Source organism: Pyrus communis, chromosome 3, assembly GCF_963583255.1.
Source record: "Pyrus communis chromosome 3, drPyrComm1.1, whole genome shotgun sequence".
NCBI classification, from domain to species: Eukaryota; Viridiplantae; Streptophyta; class Magnoliopsida; order Rosales; family Rosaceae; genus Pyrus; species Pyrus communis.
In genome coordinates, this window is record NC_084805.1 from 25,872,604 (window position 1) to 25,891,159 (window position 18,556).

Consider the following 18,556-nt stretch of genomic DNA (forward strand, 5'->3'; position numbering starts at 1 on the left):
CAAAAGATTGGTGCTAGTTATAGTTGGGCATCTGAGCAGTGGTGTTAGTTTTGATAGATTGTGATTAGCTGAGCTTTCAAAAAGATTGGTGCTAGTTCCACCTGGGCATTAAAAAGAGATGTTGGTTCCAACAGATTATGATTAGTTGAGCTTTAAAAAAAAATTAGCGTTAGTTAGCATATCATTGAAGATTTTATGCACGTGCGGCTCACTTAATGCGTGGTTCCACATGAAGGGGGTGTTGAATTTACTAAGTTTCAAATTAGATATTTTTTTCTTCTTGGCAAATATAAAAGAAAGTATGTTTAATTAGGGATTTGATATGATATGATATGATTTGATTGGGTATAAGGATTGTTTTGATTTATTCTCCTTTATAATTTTATAAATACATTCTTATAGAGAATAATAAAATAATGAAGTTGTATTTAAAAATTGTGAGATTGTAGAGTATTCTAAATTTATCCTAAGCTTTTATTTTTAACTGTAATATCCGAAATGTGTAAGTGAATTCAAGTTGATGTGAATTTGACTGAACAAACTATCTTAATTCTCGGGAAAAAAACAAACAAACTATCTTATTAGGTAAGCTTTCGTGAGATTTAAAAAACAGAAAGTAACCATCTGGATAAGGGGAGCTTCTTTACGAAATAGTAGTTTGCGTCTATATATACATATACATATACATAAATATATATATATATATATATGCCCGTCCATCATCATCATCAAGCAGATAGTAACCATGGCTATCAATATTGTTACTTTTCTTGTTTGTTTCTCTGTTGCTTCCTTTGTCATTTCTTCCAATGCCAGAAGAGTTCTAGACTCGACAAATGTAGACCGTAACAATGGCGGTAGCAATTTCACTCATGTATGTGATCCTTCAAGGTTTTCCGACCTTGGCTTGGACGTGTCAACCTTTGGCTTCTGCGACTCCAAATTGTCGTATGACGATAGGGCCAAGGATTTGGTAGATAGGATGACATTGGCAGAGAAAGTGAAGCAACTAGGAAATAGTGCAAAGGGGGTTCCGAGGTTGGGGTTGCCTAAGTATGAGTGGTGGTCTGAGGCACTCCATGGTGTGTCGAATGTTGGTCCCGGGACTTATTTCGATGATCTTATTCCGGGTGCAACAAGCTTTCCCACTGTTATTCTTACAACCGCAGCATTCAACGAGTCATTGTGGAAGCAAATTGGTCAGGTATACATTATCATCACTACATATTTGGTTGCAAAAGATGACATGAAAAGCCATGGAAGTTACTTTTCACTAACAAAAAAATGCTCAAAGTTACTTTTCGTTTGCTTGTACTAAATGGTTTTTGTTCCTTATGAATATTTAGGCTGTTTCAACAGAAGCAAGAGCCATGTACAATCTAGGAAGAGCCGGATTGACATATTGGAGTCCCAACGTTAATGTCGTGAGGGATCCAAGGTGGGGAAGAGCCACGGAAACACCCGGTGAAGACCCTTATGTTGTTGGTGTTTATGCCTCTAACTACGTCAGAGGCTTGCAGGATATTGAGGGCACAGAGAATGCCACAGATTTGAACTCTAGACCTCTAAAAGTTTCCTCATGCTGCAAGCATTATGCCGCCTACGATGTAGACAACTGGCTTGGTGTTGATCGTTACCATTTTGATGCGAGGGTAAGAGTCTATAATATATGTTAGATAAAAAACCACATGAGCTTGTTAACACATTAATAACTCATGTGTCTTCTAGCATTTTTCATTTAAAACGAAGTTTCGTCATGTCAAATTAAGTTCATTTTCCTATTTTCCTTTTTGTTATGAAAGGTGACAGAGCAAGATATGGCGGAAACTTTCCTAAAACCATTCGAGATGTGTATTAAGGATGGTGATGTAAGCAGTGTAATGTGCTCTTATAACCGTGTTAACGGCATCCCCACTTGTGCTGATCCGAAGCTCTTGAAAGAAACCATTAGAGGAGATTGGGATCTTCATGGGTACGTATACTAATCACATGTCAAATTTTCCGCTAGTCTTCATGCAGGAATTAAAATTATTTTTGTTTTGTTTTTATGTCTTGCAGATATATAGTCTCAGATTGTGACTCTCTTGAAGTTATGGTGAACGGCCACAAATGGCTCGGCGACACCAAGGAGGATGCTGCTGCACAAGCTTTGAAAGCAGGCTAGTACTCCTTACAAAATTAACTTATTGAACCGTTTCTGTTTGGGAATACTTATGTTCTTTCTTTTTCGTACTAAATTATTAATTAAGTTCCATGTTAATTGCTTTAGGGATGGATTTGGACTGTGGAGTCTACTACACAAACTTCACTCAGAATTCGGTGAGGCAAGGGAAAGTGAAGGAGGTAGAAATCGACCGGTCACTCAAGAACCTTTATGTGGTGCTTATGAGGCTAGGTTTCTTCGATGGGAATCCCACTTTCAAGTCTCTCGGCAAGAAGGATGTGTGCTCCAAACAACATATTGAATTAGCAACAGAAGCGGCAAGAGAAGGAATTGTTTTATTGAAGAATGTCAATGAAACTTTGCCGTTGAAATCTAAGAAAATAAAAAAACTAGCCGTCGTTGGGCCTCATGCCAATGCTACAGCAGCAATGATTGGAAACTATGCAGGTATTGAATCTAAACATACAATTTCAATTAAGTTGTACATCTTTAACATGATATACTCTTCAACTAAACATACCGTTCAATTTTGTGTTCAGGTATTCCTTGTCAATTCACTTCACCTCTCGATGCATTTTCATCTTACGGAGCAGTTAAGTATGAAATGGGATGTGATGGAGTTGCATGTGCAAATGATAGTCTGATATTCCCTGCCATGAAAGCCGCAAAGCACGCAGATGCAACCATAATTTTTGCTGGTTTGGACTTAACAGTTGAGGCAGAGAGCTTGGATAGGGTGGATCTGCTTCTTCCTGGCTACCAAACCCAGTTTATCAATCAGGTCGCTCAAGTCTCCAAGGGTCCGGTAATTCTTGTAATTATGTCTGCTGGTGGTGTTGATATCAGTTTTGCCAAACAAAATGACAACATCAATGCAATATTGTGGGCTGGGTACCCGGGGGAGGAAGGCGGCCGTGCCATTGCAGATGTTGCTTTTGGACATTACAATCCTGGTACGTAACGCTAAAAGAACCACATTTTTTAGTCCACTTTGATGATAATGTTGCATTATTTAGCATAATTTTTGCCTAGATGTATATCTTAGCTTTAGCTTTTAACTTGATCACTACGATATAATGTAAGCGTTTACTATGTTACAGGAGGAAGATTGCCGCTTACATGGTACGAAGCTGGTTATGTGGATATGCTACCCATGACATCCATGAAATTGAGGCCAATCGATAGCCTAGGCTATCCCGGTCGTACATACAAATTCTACAATGGCTCCACAGTTTACCCATTTGGATACGGCCTTAGCTACGCCCACTTCAACTACACTCTGCGATCTGCAAAGAGATCTCTGGATGTGAAGTTGAGAAAGTCCCAACACTGCCGCGACATAGAGTACAAGGATAGTGAATACAAGCCACCTTGCCCTTCAGTCCTTATCGACGACTTGGAATGCAACCATGAATTTGGGTTCGGGGTTGAAGTAAAAAATGTGGGTAAGAGAGATGGAAGTGAAGTCATCATCGTTTACTCAAAACCACCTATTGGCATCGCGGCTACGCATACCAAGCAAGTGATTGGGTTTAAGAGGGTCTTTGTGAAAGCAGGAAAGAGCGAAACTGTTAACTTTGTGTTCAATGCCTGCAAGAGCTTGGGACTTGTCAACTACAATGCTTACAATCTTCTAACATCAGGGAGACACACGATTATGCTTGGAGATGATGTCGTCTCCTTCCCCATTCAACTCAACATTAAAGAGTGAATTGTTATTGTAATGAACTCGTACTGGTCTTAGGCTCATTGTGAGTAAATAATTATTTAGTAGAATAACTAGCAGGCTTGCTGCTGATGCACCTCCTTTCCCTCTTCATATCAGTTTGTAAACAGTAGCCAGTTGATTTTCTTGATTTCTAATTTTCATCCACTTCGTGTCTATTTGATCTTCTATTGACGCTACACGATATCTAAACAATTTCTCCCGAACCCACCTTACCACTCGTATATTTTCTACTGAACTTTTATTACCGGAGGGGTGATTTGAACTTGAGTGCAAGGAGGTGGGCACACATCTGCGTACCACTCATAAATTCAAACGCATATTTTGTGCATAGAAAATCAATCTAAACCAATGCAAAATGCATATACATATAATACCAAACGAGGTAGAAGTAGAACAAAACTCAAATTAAACAGTTCCAAAATTTCTTATACGTACAAAATCGACAATTTTGATGACTAACTATGAAACCAATGTTTGTGAAATAAAAGTTTGGACCAAATTAAGAAATGTGGCCAGCAATGACACAATAGCAATGTCTTTGATCAAGTCAATCTAGGTTCAATTAGCAGAGCCAAAGAACTTGGTAAATTATATGCAGTCTTTTCCAATTGCTATTTGTTTTACTCCTGTTTCTTGGCATCAAGCGCGCGTTTCCATGGTTTTTTCAGTTTCCAAGCTATTTCCTCGGCATTCAAATATTTCTTTTACAATATACTGACTGCTACTAGTCCAGATTATAGCTGAACTGGGAATATTTTGGGAGAGATTTAATTGCTGAGTCACTGAAGGTACCCATATATCCAAACAATATTATCTAGAGAGAAATTTTATTTGAACTCGTGTAACTTCACTTTACACCCCAATTTAACTTTAAATGTAGATTGTTTTCTTTATCCTATTACATAATCACCATCACATACATTATCAATAAAACTAAAATTTCTCAATAAATCCACTCCAATAATTAAAACGAAAGAGCAAATAATAACAGAAACCGAAAAGGAAGTGAAGCTCACACTTTGGTTTGGAAGGGTAATAAAGTGAAGGTGACGTGGGGCTGGATGATTTTCAACGTGTTTTGGATGGACAAAAACAGAAGAATTTTTTAAGATTATGCAGGAACAGGTTTTGCAGAGCTTTGGGACATAATTAGGTTTTTGTCAGCCCTCTGGGCTTCTGTTTCTCATGAGTTCATGGGAATTTCCGTCTCCTTAATTAATTTGGGTGGATTTAAAGGCAACGTTCTTATATTTTGTGACTTTGTGTTTAATGTCTGTTAAATCATGAAGAAATGAATGGAAAAACGACAGATCTATTGGAAGGAGAGAACGTCAGAAGAAAGAATATATGCTTAGAGTTTGGTTTTTTATTTTTTAAATGGGTATAAAGATAAATTTTACATATTAAATTGAATTTGTGATGATTGTTAAGGTAGTATGCTTTATGTTTTGCTTACGAGGGTAGGCTACTTCGGAAACCCTACTTTCGAATCTCTTGGCAAGAAGGATGTATGCACCAAAGAACCTATGGAGTTAGCCACGGAAGCAGCAAGAGAAGGAATTTTGTTAATGAATGCCAATGAAACTTTGCCTGTGAACTCTGCTAAGCTTAAAATCCCAGCTGTCGTCGGGCCTCATGCCAATGCTACCAAGGTCATGATCGGAAACACGGTTTAAGAGCAACTCCAGCATTGCAAAGGCTTCATAGGGCAATTCACTATTGAATCCACTAAGTGAATAGTAACTGCCTTTTGCATCTCCACCCCTAAATTGAATAGTCATGGCAATAAGCTATTCAATCCATACATCCCCCGTCACCCTTTCCCTTTTTCCTCTCATTTGACCGGTTCTCTCTCTCTCTCTCTCTCTCTTCTTCCTTTTTCTTTCTTTCTCTCCCTCTTTTCCAGCTCACTCTTGTGAGCTCGCTTCCTCCTTCCTCTTCAACAAATCAAGCTCAAAAATAATATCTTTGGAATCCCTGGAACTCAAGGAACTCAACCATGGCCTTGCATGCGGCATCGATGCATGGTGTGAGGTCCTACCATTGAAGCCGAGAGCTTAAGCTCTCAATCTCGAACCCAAGTGATCTTTCTATCACTATCTTGTGTTCTTGAGCTTTAAATCTTGTTGTGTTGCAATTCTTGTGGTTTAATTCGAGGGCTTAATTCCCTGCATGCTTCCCATTCTTTTTCCAGATCCGACAAAGGAAAACAGATGAATTCGAGCCGGATCACCCTGAGGTTAGCCACACATCACACAACCATCAGGCTCTCGGGCGATGGATTCCCGCCTGGCCTGTCCACCGGGCCTCCCCTGAGCCCCATTGTCTGCATGGGCTGGAGCCAATTGCTGCAGCAATTGGGTGATTGGAATCGCTGATCCATCGGGCTAAAGAACACGCTGGAGTTGCTCTAAGAATGGACCTCCTAGGAAGCTGATGCAACCATAGTTGTGGTGGGTTGGACTTATCAGTTGAGGCAGATGGCTTGGACAGAGTAGACCTCCTGCTTCATGGTTTCCAAACTCATCAACCAAGTCGCTAAAGTCTATAAGGGTCTAGTAATTGTTGTAGTCATGTCTGCTAGTTGTGTTGAACTCAATTTCGCCAAACAAAATGATTAAGTCAGAGCCATCTTGTGGGCTGGGTACCGGGGGAGGAAGGTTTCCGCGCCATTGCAGATATTGACGGATTAAGCAGGTGGTAATTACCAACTTGAGAACAATATCAGTGTCGTTTGAGTGGGCCTCCCCCAGGCAAGTCTCTCTAAAATTCCAACATCTACTATTTACCCATTTGGTTATGGGCTTCGCTACGCTCAATTCAACTACACCCTAACAGCTGCAGATAAATCGATGAATATTTTGTTGAACAAGACCCAACACTGCCACGAAATTAAGTACGATGATGAAGCACACAGACCAACTCACCCTGCAGTCCTTGTAGATGACTTGTATGGAAATGGATCCTCTCCGAATTCTTTCCTCCTAATCCATCAAATTAGTGGATTCGTGCTTTTGAAATTTGATCCAACGACTGAAGTTATTATAACATTAAAGTGGGTCCCTGTTTGTAGCCATTGAATCAAATTTCAATAGCACGTATATACTGATTTGGTGGATTAGGAGGAATGGATCCGGAGAGGATCTCTTTCCGACTTGTATCACAATTGTACATATACCAATCTCTACCATAAAGTTTGGTTAAAATCCTGCATATTTTTCCAAGTAAATTGTTATTAGCATTCTGAAAAAATCATCATACACTTGTTTAGTCGTTCCTCTTTTATTGTTCTATTATATAACTGTGTACGATGACTTTTTTAGAGTGTGTTGCATCTCCCTTCTATATAATAGTAATAATACACATCGGGTATGCAAGAATCGATCTCCACGAGACAGAATCTTGTTGCTATGATGAAAATCAATTTCTTCGAATATAACCAAAGAAAAGACTTTACCTTACAACTAAGTAAATGGTTCCCATGATTACATCCAACTGAGGATGGCTTCCATCCAAATGTAAGATCCAAGGAAACATGAACACAAAATTAAGTAAAAACAATTTTTTCCTTTCCTTTGCTTCAAAATCGTAGAGGGTGAGTCTTGGCGGAATGCAAAGTTCACTCATTTGTGACCGAAAAATCACAAAAAAAGAGTCATGAAAATAGTATCTTTGCAAAACAAAAGTACAACTACATACAAAAGTACAACTACAATCTTTGAAAAATCACGCATTCGAGTTATGAAAACAGTATTTTTGTGTCAAAATCTTGAAGTAAATAAAGTAGAATATGGATGGGCAAAAAGGCATCATAACAAACAACCAAAAAACAAAGTGAACTGCAAGAGATGAAGGGCAGGAGTCGCAACTTGACAAAAATTGATCCCAAATAGTGGGGCCAAAAAGGCGCAAAAATTAGCAAGCAAGAAATATGGGGTAAGTGGGAAAAAGTCTTCAATGGTGCGCCACTATCCCCATATCTTATTGGATTTCAAACAAATGTATAGGGATGGGAGGAGGCAATACCTCCATCCATCCATGTCCCAACTATTTCCAGCTCATTAAAAAGTTGATAAAAAATGTAAACTAATGAAAAATATTTAAAAATTTTGAGTTTTAACCATAAAGACAAAATACAATGTAAAGTGAATAGTACGAGGTTTGATTTTTTAGTGTAAAAATGTGGTTTTTCGTTAAAGTGAACGGTACCGCAAGCTTTTCGTTAAAACTCCCTTAATAAAAAAGCATCTAAATTAACTTTAAAAAAAAAAAATTAAAAAAACATAAACAAACAAAAAACAAGACAGTGACACAGATTTGAGCAAGTCATGCTCACATAGAGCAATCAGTGATCATCTGAACCTTGTTTAAAAAAGAGAGGAGCTTTTAACTGAATCCAGCACCGAATACAAACACGAATGCTCATTGGTTATGAGGGAAGACGCAAGAATTCACCTTACATGCATGACCATGACGTTCATGTTCTAACAGCGACATCACTGACACGTCTTTGTGATTCATTCGATGGGATTAAACAGAGATCGTTATGGCTCGTTTGGTGCTCGAATTGGATTGGATTGAATAACTAAAAATAAATTTAAACCACATTGAAGAAATTTTATCTTACTTGAAGGTAGACGATTAATTTTACTGACCAAAGAAGCTCATCATTTTCATTCCCGACAAGATTTTCGGATTCCTTCATTAATCCCTTCTGATCACCTCGAAATGAAAAATCAATTCACCTCTGCTTTCAATATGCCTTGAATTTTTTTAATTATCTAATTCAATTCAATCGCAAGATGAATATAAGCAATAATGGAACATCAAATATAACTAACAGAAGCAAACTAATTTATTAACCAAGCGAGGGTGGCGAAAATAGTGCATAGTTACATAGCAGTCGATGGCTGCAACTTGCCATACGAAATTAACTGAAAAGAAGAAAATGAGCATCCATACAACAAATCAAAGAGAACATCGGAATACACTTCAGGAGCAGTACCAGAGAGCTCCGAAATCAGATTGAGTGACAACAGCACTGCCATTACATTTAACGGCCCAACATGAGGGATAATCGCCTTCGTTCAAAAGAGAGGGGAGTGATAAAAACAAAAGAGTACCATAAGCTCAAGTGCACATTTAGTCGTTCAAATTCTCAACTCCAAGCTTCTGCAGCTCAACCTTGAGAGACTTCAGGTACTGAACAGCTTCGTCTAGAACGGCGACACTGTTCATTTCATTCCCACCAGGTACAATCCCTCTCAGCGCCCTCACCATCTTCTTCATTTTCTGGCGTTTCCTTTCACTATTGCAGCTGCTACTGCTACCAATGGCAGTAGATTTTTCAAGTGAAGAACACAGCCCTTCCTTGTTGGTTTTCAAACCATAACTGGAGCAAGAATCAGAGACTGAGCTCCCATAATTTCCACGAGTTCGGGCTGTACTGACCTCTTCCTCATCATAATCTTCCAGCTCTTCCTCTTCCAAGCTCAGCAATGCATCAATATCATCGGAGTCCTCCTTCAGAGTAGACGATGCTTCTCTATTGTCAATATTTCCCTCGTTCAATCCCAGATTGTCTTGGATGTAAGCTGCACAGAGGTTAAAGGCAGGACCAGTAATTTTGTGGGAAATTTCGGGATTGAACATAATCTGACTTCGATGATCAGTCTGGTCGAAGATAATGAAATTCTTCGGGCAGATGCTAGAGGTTTGAAATTCAACACCATGGAAAGGTTTAAAGTGATTTGCGTCATTAGGTAAAACCGCGCCACACCCAGAAGCAACTGGAATATGCATGTAATTATTACCCACTTGATTTGAAAACGGCGGAGCTGCCTTGTTGGGGTCAAATTGCTGGTCACTCTGCATCAGAAATTCTAAGTAATTAAAGCTTAACAGACAGCGTTTCAACTGAAGTGTCAGATTCTTTGACTTCTAACTAAATGAAGGTTCGCAAAGATAATACGAGAACTGTTTACAAATCAAGTTATTTCCATTCTGGTCACGAGAGCCACCTATTCCCAACCAAAAGCAACCACAACAACTACAACTGCCTTCTTATGTATAAATACCGCAAGAGTGCCAGTTTATCCCAAATCCCCGAGTCCAGAGGGCTTTTGATATAATACTACGTAACAGGTTTAAGCAACTGACGGAAATATTCAGCCTGTGAGAGCAAAGAAAGAGGATATCAACAGATTAGTTTTCATATCTTCATAGTGGTACAATCAAACAAGCATATCAAGAACAATCATTTGAATGCATACCAATACGTAAGTCCTAGTAAAGACAGCACACATGTTTTCCATTGAATGTAATAACTACTTAATTGCTGCTAGAGGGAATAACAGTTAAATAAACTATTATACTGCCCGCAGCTCACCCAAATTTGTAAAGTAAGCCAATAACTATGGAATTCCAAATGAAATCGAAATGACAATCTTATTTCATGCTTAATGTAAGTGAATTCAGCTGAAATGACAATCAATCGAAACCGAAAGAAGATGAACAACCACATAATGTTACGGTAGGGAAATAAGAATATCAGATGTACCTGACAAACTTGCATCTGGTGAGAGTAGGCAATTACCCCAACACTCATTAAAATCTTCCCAACTTCCTTTATAGCTCGATATTTCTTTACGTTTACCCCAATGTTCATTCTCACTCTTCCAACCAGCCCTAAAAATCACCAAATAAAAGGATCCTTCGAAAACAGAGTTTCACCTGCAGCAGTCGATCCACAAAGCCGCAATGTTAGAATGAGACTGAAAGAGCAATTAGAAACCGAACTACAATGCCACATTTGATACGAAGTACAGACACATCAACTTGTCCCCAATAACTTAAAGCACAAAGGAATCAACGAACTGACGTTTTTGTTCTACAACAACCAAATAATTAAAATAAACATAAGAAAATCAATCGGTTTCCTTTAAAAATCAGGTACAGAGGAGGTAAATGCGTAATCAAGTTCCGATTTTTACACAAAATTACTTAATCCTGTCAGCCGAATCAACAAGGCAAAATTAAACTTGAACAAAGCAAATGAAGCACAATAAACTGCAATACAGAATGTGTGTAATCTCACCAAAGTGAAGCAATTTACAGTATGACACGGAAGAACACCACCAAGCGAACGCAGTTCCTGTTGTAATTCACAAAAGAAGACGTCCACGGCATCTTGATTTTATTTCTTCAATGCCAAATTAATAGTAAATCCTCTCAATCTTCCACTGGGAAAAACTAAATGGAAACAAAACCCCAAAGTTAATCAAATATTATCCAACATTTATGCCTTCACACAAGTCACTTAACACAATAAACACACAAATAAAGAAAAGTTTGCCTAATCAGATAATTTTTTTTATTAATTTGAGCAGTTTCCTAGCAACATAAACAGAAGCTAATTACACAGAATCACTAAGAAAAATAAAAATTTACTTAAACAATTAATCCTAATTCAAAACCCTAGATTATGGATCCAAAACAAACAAAATCATTCATTTATATTATATCATCCAATGAAACAACAGAACTAACTCAAAAGCCCACAAATCAACCTTCAAATCCCTCAAAACCACAACCCACAAAAAATTACAGCAGAAAAAAATGTAAAGGTCAAAACTTTCAGAGGAAAACCTAGGTTTAAAGAAGAAGATAGCAGATTTGAACCAGATTATCGATTGCAGAGGATCAGATTTCGGATTTGGGAAATGAGTACTTTTCTCTGAGCAAAAATTTCCCTGGATACGCGCTGCTGAACAAGATCTACCACTACTGGTTCTATAGAGAGAGAGAAAGAGAGTGTGTGTGTTTGTGAGAGGAGAGAGAGAGAGATGGGAGGGCGTGTTCGGGGAGTGGTGGGTATTTAATTTTGTGGTTTTCGTTGGGATGTGTGAAGGGACCGAGACAGAGAGGAGTCAAACACGGAGCGTGTGAGCCGTCAGATTGGGGGCCTTGGAAATGCTTTCCGTCTATTGCGGATGCAATGATGCCCGTCGGATGGAGCACGCGTGCAGGGGCAATGTGGGCCCCTTCGCGAGGCCAGGTTCGACGAATGCGTATCGTGGTAAAATGACTCCTGTAGTCTTCGCCGGCAGCATTTTTGCTTCATAATGTGTTGTATGCTCATCATTTTATTTATCATAATTAGATAAATTTTAATTTAAAAATTCATACAGTGAATAATTACAAATCTTAAAATTCAAACTCATCGTAAATAAGATAATAAATATACATCGCACTGAATGATTGTGAGCAAAAATGCACTCACTCTTTGCCCGTGTGAATGCTCCATTTGCCTTTATTTGTTACCCCCTATTCTCTTAAATTATGCTTTCCATAATTTTGCTTTTGCTTTAATTAGCTCAAAAAATATTAAACAAAAGTAATATTGAGAAATTAAACGATAAACTAATAATTTTTTATTTATAATTTTTATGTAAATAATATTATAAACTATTAAGATTAAATTTATTCATGATGAGATTTCATATTTTGAAAATATGTTAGGATAATTTCATTATCAATACAAGAAAAAACGTTTGTTTCAATATAAACGACTAAACTATCATTTAACTATTCCAAATTGGAGTAGAACTATCCAAAATTGGAGTGGAACTATTCGAAATAAGATTTTCCGAACTAATAGATGATTTTTGCTTGTACTATTGTTCCATACTTTTTAATTTCTACACATCAATTAACGAAAACAAAAATCATATTCCCGAAGCTAAAATAATATAATAAACTAACCAACATGCCGTGAAATCAATATCAGAAAACTTATAAATTGCATCCCAATAATCATACTATAATATATTATGAATCTAAAATATTCAACAAATACACATCAACTTTTATGTTTAACATCCTTTATTATTAATTTAAATCAATACTAGAAAATTTACTTTAAATTGGGAATCAATGGAAAAAAATTGGGATTCGTTGGGATTTATTTATGACTTATTAATAATTTAATTTGCATTAAATTTTATTGTTGTTCATAAATTTAACTCCTATCAGTTTCACATCCCGGTCCGGGGCGGATTACTTCCCGGGCCCGCTCCACCACCGTAACACGATATTGTCCGCTTTGGACTTACCATTCCCTCACGGTTTTGTTTTTGGGAACTCACGAGCAACTTCCCAGTGGGTCACCCATCATGGGATTGCTCTAGCCCCCTTCTCGCTTAACTTCGGAGTTCCTATAGAATCCGAAACCAGTGAGCTCCCAAAAGGCCTCGTGCTAGGTAGGGATGGGAATATACATATACGGATTACTCCCCTGGACGATGTGGGATGTCACAATCCACCTCCTTAGGGGCCCGACGTCTTCGTCGGCACACACGCGGTCAGGGTCAGGCTCTGATACCAAATTGTCACATCCCGGTCCGGGGCAGATCACTTCCCAGGCCCGCTCCACCACCGTAGCACGATATTGTCCGCTTTGGGCTTACCATTACCTCACAGTTTTATTTTTGGGAACTTACGAGCAACTTCTCAGTGGGTCACCCATCATAAGATTGCTCTAGCCCCCTTCTCGCTTAAAAGGCCCCATGCTAAGTAGGGATGAGAATATATATTTAAAGATCACCTCCCTAGACGATGTGGGATGTCACAATCAGTGTCTCTGTGTTTTCTTTTTCGTTTTTGTGTTGCATGTGATATTTTTGACGAATTTATTCATACGTGAATACGACCCCTCAAGCTCAAGATGCATGAATGACCAGAGATGATGGCGATGTGTGTGTCGAATTGTAAATTCGTGGCAATATAATTGGCTGCCAAGTGGCAATAAACCTCTAGTTCTAAACCACACACCAAACTTTGATGAATTGACAGAAGTGGAATAAAAGCCCTTTACTATTATATGTCACGCTTTATCCACGAAAACGATGGTCGGATCGGATGGATGATATTAATAATTGGTTTTACAACTAAAAACAAAATTCAAGGTACTTATGAGTTTGTGTTTTGTTAAATTTCAGGTAGATAGGTTATGGGCTCACTCTAACAATATTTATATTATTCTTATTTGGTCATTTGTTCAATTCGTCAGGTGTGTGATTTTATATAAAATGTCTCGGTAATAGTTAGAGTAGGATAATTCTATATAAATGGCTTGTTCTCAAGTCTTCTGATCGATGTGAGACAAAGGAATTCTAACATGTTTCGTATAAAGTGATGTTAGAGAGATTATTTGTTTGAATAACATCAGAAATGGGTCCAAAAAGAAAACTAAACACAGAACTTCAAGTGCATGAGTGAATTAATACTTTCAACATATGGGTTGAGGTACAAGCCGCTTGATCTCAATACTAGACTTTAAAATTAATACAAGTATTTTCTTCATTTAATTAAGTATTTTGATTTTATCTTACTTTTTCTTTATAAACAATTGCGTTAATGAGTTGAATTATTAGATGTATTTTGATCGAATCCACGCCACCGCGAATACAGTAAAATGCAATATGCTTGATTTTGTGTTATTTCCCTTTTCTTTTTTTTCGATGTTTATCACTAAGTTAAGTCCAACCTAATCTTGTTACATAAATATCAAGCTAAGTCAAGCAACTCATCCCAAATACAAGCCAGGTTGAGACACAGTGACAAACTCATCATACTTATACTGAATAGCATATATTCTAGCAAAGTTTAACTAATCAATGTCTGCCTCTGGATTTCAACACTTCAACTAAGCTCAAGCTTCGGAGATTAACAGTCGAATCAAATTATAGCTAAGGTACAGTCCACAGTCCCCACAATTGGGGCAAATTTATTAGATTACAAAAGAAGCAAACACGATAACAGAAAAACGCTTTGATAATCTCAGACATAGACGCAATCACCCAAACCTGCAGTAAATAACAAGCACGTTTTGTTAGAATCATAGCAATGAGGTAAAGGAAAAATAAAATTACTAGATATGCAGTGTGTTATGCTAAACAAATTAGCTTACTTGGATTCGTCACGACGACTTGGCCAGCACCGTTGAAGTCGCAATTGTATTGTCCGTCGGCCTTATAGTAAAGATTCATGGCAAATGAGGCATGGCTTATCAGTGTATTTGGCAAAAAACATGAACCATGTTCTTGTATCTTGCTGCAATCTTTCAATACTCCACAAGCGAAGTCGATGATTTCCTGCAACGCAGAATCTGGGATTCCTGGCTTAGCCACACACCAAGTATCCTGCAAACCCAAAAAAACATATTAACTGTTTGAATGATTTAAGATTTTGGTTTAAATGAGTTATGTTTTTGTGAGGGAGAAATTAGTTTGATTAATTACCTTTTTCTGTGGCAGTGGAGGTCCTGATCCTCCTGCCAAATAACAAGGGATAAGAAAGCACAAATATAAAGTGATACAAATATTATTTACATACAAAACGTAAAGGAAAATACTTGGCTCTTCCCGTGGACGAAGCCATTCTTACTTACATGCCAATCAAAGATGATATCTGTGGCAAAAAAAAAATTATTTTCGTGTTTTTATCAAATTTTATATTGCGATGGATCAAATTATGAATTGCAAGTAGAAGAATGATTTATCCTAAGGAGCCGAGAAGTGTCAAAATGTATAACTTGTTATAAACACATACCGCTCACAAATATGCAGCTGGCACAATAACCTGCAACAATATGGTATAGCCCTAAAATGTTTAATTAATTTGTTGGAAATAAACTCTTAAAATTTGAAACAAATTAATTGTTTGTATTTGTTTAAGTTAAATTATATGAAATTGAAATGGCCTACTTGGATCAGTCAAGGAAATGAGACCAGTGTTGGTAAAATAGCAATTCCATTGCTTTCTTCCCATCTTTTGGTAGTAAGCATTCATGGCGTATGAGGCATGTTGCACTGATGTATCCGGATAAAAGCAAGAGCCTCCTTTCACTGTTGGGCTGCAGTCTACATAACTGCATGCATAATCCACTGCTGAATGTAGGGCTTCTTCTTGTGCTGCAGGATTTGCTACACACCAAGCATTCTACAAAACAATTAAATTCTAATTAAATTAATCTGAGTATTTGTTGATTGTTATGAAAATATGGTTTCAGCTGGCTTAATTACCTGTGCATTCACCACCATTGAAATCTCTCCTGCAAAAATAATTGAAGTTACGGATTATAAATAAGCTATTTTGCTGAGAAAGGATTATAATTATTAGTTTGGCCAAAACACTTTTTTAGTCCTTTCACAAAGTCACACTTTCGTTAAACTTACCATTACATTCAATTTGGTATCCGATGGCATCCGACAATTCCGTTAATTCCTTGTAGGAAATCGTCATGCACTTGGCAGATCAGAGGTAAATTTGACGGATTTCATACAAGAAATCAACAGAAGTAGATGGATGTGCTCAAATTCGAAAAAATTTAAAGCTACAGGGTCCAAATTCGTTGCATTTGAAAACCATCTAAGAACATGTAACCTTATGAAAACTATAGGAACTAATTAGGCAAGGGCCGAGACGAAATGATCAAAAACCAATTTCAGATTTTGAGAGAGCAGAAAAAGAGGAAATTTACAAATGTAAAATGCTGCGTAGAGTTATGGATCAAAACTAGTTTTGCAGACTAAGATGGAATTGAAGAATCTTGACCATACCTGAGAAGACGAACAGAAGAAGGATAGAAATAATAGGAGACGGTAGAGCTAACTCAGCCATTTTTTCTGTACTATGTGAACTAGTACTCTAACTCTGTGATATGGAATTCATGAAGAGGAAAGGTATATGGGGTATTTGTAGCAGTTACACATATGCTCCATTTAGTCCAGATTGCATGAAGGTTGGCATGACAGTTTGAGGCCACCTGTTGCACATTTCTTTGTTCTTTTCTTGGTCAAACAGCTTTTTTATCGGTTACTAGATATTACAATAACCAAGGGTCCATTTTTTTCATGATGTTGTGCCCTTTTTTCTTTAATACTAGTGCAGTCTTAGATAGTGCTGAGGATTATGTTAATATGTGAAATTAATTACTTGTTCAAGGCTTCAAGCTATCTCATTTATGAAGAGAATCTGAATTGGGAAAGCATTCCTTTTTAAGACAGCTAATTATAAGAGATAAGGTTCTGGAATTGTGGCACGCATACACTGCAACCAGTAGCAAGTGTGGACGCACATTTCTGTCTTCTCCTTCTTGAACGAAAATGTATCTTCAAAATAATTAACATCTTAGATCAAGGTCAAGAGCCTCACGCGCCCACGATGAATTTGGGGGGGGGGGACTTTAGCCGAAGAACCTCCAATGCCAAAGTTAGAATTTAAGAGAGAAAGTGTTTAGATAAATTTGGAGAGTTTTAGAAGAAAATTGGACTTTAGAGAAATGAAGTGATATTTATAGGGGTGTGGCCGGCCCCCTTTGAAGAGATGGGAACCGGCCACATATGGTGGTTTTTGGGTGTAATTGCAAGATATTATGTCAAAATAATATTTATTTTGCAATCAATTAGGAAATTAATTAATTAATTTAGGTAATTAATCCTATTTTGAATGAATAAGTGAAGGTTACCTTGTGGGGAGGATTTGATGACGATGGATGAAATAGGTTTTGAATGAATACCTATTTTGATCACTTTTGACCTTGATTGTGTCATGATTATTCGCTGCTTGTGTGTAGAAGTTCCGGTGTGACTCGAGAGTAATATTATCCCTTTCATCTAAAAGTACACATGTCGCCTCCATAATTTTCCTGATTATTTTTTACTCCACAACAAGAACAGGTGGTTATGCCTCTAGTGATCATAGGGAAACAATTGGGCATGTATATACTAAGCAGCTTGGCATAGTATTATTATAAGTCTCGTAATGTCTATGCTAGATGAGACATGCATGACTATCATACAATGTTTTAAAAAGCTCGTCTCAGGGGGCGGCTAGGCGCTCCGTGAGGCTGGGCTTGAGGGTTGCCACCTCTGTTTTGAGGGAGTGAGCAGAAGGTGCCAGAAGGCGTCGCCGGAGTAGTCCAGGCGTGCCTTAGGGGATTTTTTTTTTTTTTTTCTCCCAAACCCAAATTTTGGGTAGGGTTTTAACTGCCTCATACCTCTGCCTTGCACTGTCTCTGCCTTCTTTTCTGATTTTTATTTTATTTTATATAATGAATGTGTGTGCTGTTTATGTGCATTGTTATATGTGTGCTCATTGTGCTTTTCATTCTTTATTATATATATATATATGTATGTATTATAATATATGTATATATATATATGTGTGTATATGTATTTATAATATATGTGTGTGTTCAGAGTGATTATTAATTAATAATCTTCTTCTTTTTTTAATATAATATATGTGTACACTTAGTGTATATATTAAAAAATTTACGTGAGGCTTCGCCTCAAGGCTAGACTAGGCTATCCCTCGAACGTCTCACCCACGCCTCACGCTTTTAATACATTGCTATCATAGAACCTGAAAAATATGAAGAAGCAGCTATGAATGATGATGGAAGTTGAAATGTCTATGATTGAGAATTATCAGACTTGGAGTTAGTAGATAGGCCTTTTGACAAACTCTATAGTTGGTGTCAAATGGGTTTTAATCTGGATGGTACAATTCAGAAGCATACGGACACACTGGTAGTTAAAGGCTACTATTATATCAACTTGATGTAAAGTCTTTTTTAATGGAGTTCTACCAGAGGAAGT

The 18,556-nt window shown here is 37.5% G+C and overlaps 3 protein-coding genes across 3 annotated transcripts; 1 reads left to right on the forward strand and 2 right to left on the reverse strand.

Annotated features, from left to right (window-relative positions):
* Positions 1–745: 745 nt before the first annotated feature.
* LOC137727305 (beta-xylosidase/alpha-L-arabinofuranosidase 1-like) lies at positions 746–3,875 on the forward strand. The gene is made up of 7 exons (XM_068466170.1): positions 746–1,204; positions 1,347–1,652; positions 1,803–1,972; positions 2,059–2,159; positions 2,270–2,611; positions 2,704–3,117; positions 3,265–3,875. Exons 1-7 carry the CDS (start codon positions 746–748, stop codon positions 3,873–3,875), a joined length of 2,403 nt encoding a protein of 800 aa, XP_068322271.1.
* A 4,855-nt stretch (positions 3,876–8,730) lies between these two features.
* On the reverse strand, positions 8,731–11,749 carry LOC137728740 (transcription factor bHLH144-like). Its single transcript, XM_068467494.1, has 4 exons — positions 11,541–11,749; positions 10,990–11,144; positions 10,453–10,625; positions 8,731–9,761 (listed from the first exon to the last, which is right to left on the reverse strand). The coding sequence occupies exons 3-4, from the start codon at positions 10,558–10,560 to the stop codon at positions 9,036–9,038; spliced, it is 834 nt and encodes a 277-aa protein (XP_068323595.1). The 5' UTR covers positions 10,561–10,625; positions 10,990–11,144; positions 11,541–11,749; the 3' UTR covers positions 8,731–9,035.
* A 2,983-nt stretch (positions 11,750–14,732) lies between these two features.
* Positions 14,733–16,719, reverse strand: LOC137728510 (PLASMODESMATA CALLOSE-BINDING PROTEIN 2-like). The gene is made up of 7 exons (XM_068467278.1): positions 16,514–16,719; positions 15,977–16,005; positions 15,659–15,893; positions 15,504–15,533; positions 15,194–15,225; positions 14,863–15,094; positions 14,733–14,758 (listed from the first exon to the last, which is right to left on the reverse strand). The coding sequence occupies exons 1-7, from the start codon at positions 16,572–16,574 to the stop codon at positions 14,733–14,735; spliced, it is 645 nt and encodes a 214-aa protein (XP_068323379.1). The 5' UTR covers positions 16,575–16,719.
* Positions 16,720–18,556: the final 1,837 nt, after the last annotated feature.

Bases quoted from the DNA above. Each gene is read 5' to 3' on its own strand.
- LOC137728740 (XM_068467494.1), bottom strand. From the start codon at position 10,560: ATGAACATTGGGGTAAACGTAAAGAAATATCGAGCTATAAAGGAAGTT. The intron at 9,762-10,452 runs GTACATCTGATA...TTTCTGATGCAG, and splicing joins ACCAGATGCAAGTTTGTCAG to AGTGACCAGCAATTTGACCC.
- LOC137727305 (XM_068466170.1), top strand. From the start codon at position 746: ATGGCTATCAATATTGTTACTTTTCTTGTTTGTTTCTCTGTTGCTTCC. The intron at 2,160-2,269 runs GCTAGTACTCCT...TAATTGCTTTAG, and splicing joins TGCACAAGCTTTGAAAGCAG to GGATGGATTTGGACTGTGGA. The intron at 2,612-2,703 runs GTATTGAATCTA...TTTTGTGTTCAG, and splicing joins AATGATTGGAAACTATGCAG to GTATTCCTTGTCAATTCACT.
- LOC137728510 (XM_068467278.1), bottom strand. From the start codon at position 16,574: ATGGCTGAGTTAGCTCTACCGTCTCCTATTATTTCTATCCTTCTTCTG. The intron at 15,226-15,503 runs GTATGTGTTTAT...GTTATTTGGCAG, and splicing joins CAGCTGCATATTTGTGAGCG to GAGGATCAGGACCTCCACTG. The intron at 14,759-14,862 runs GTAAGCTAATTT...TATTTACTGCAG, and splicing joins AGTCGTCGTGACGAATCCAA to GTTTGGGTGATTGCGTCTAT.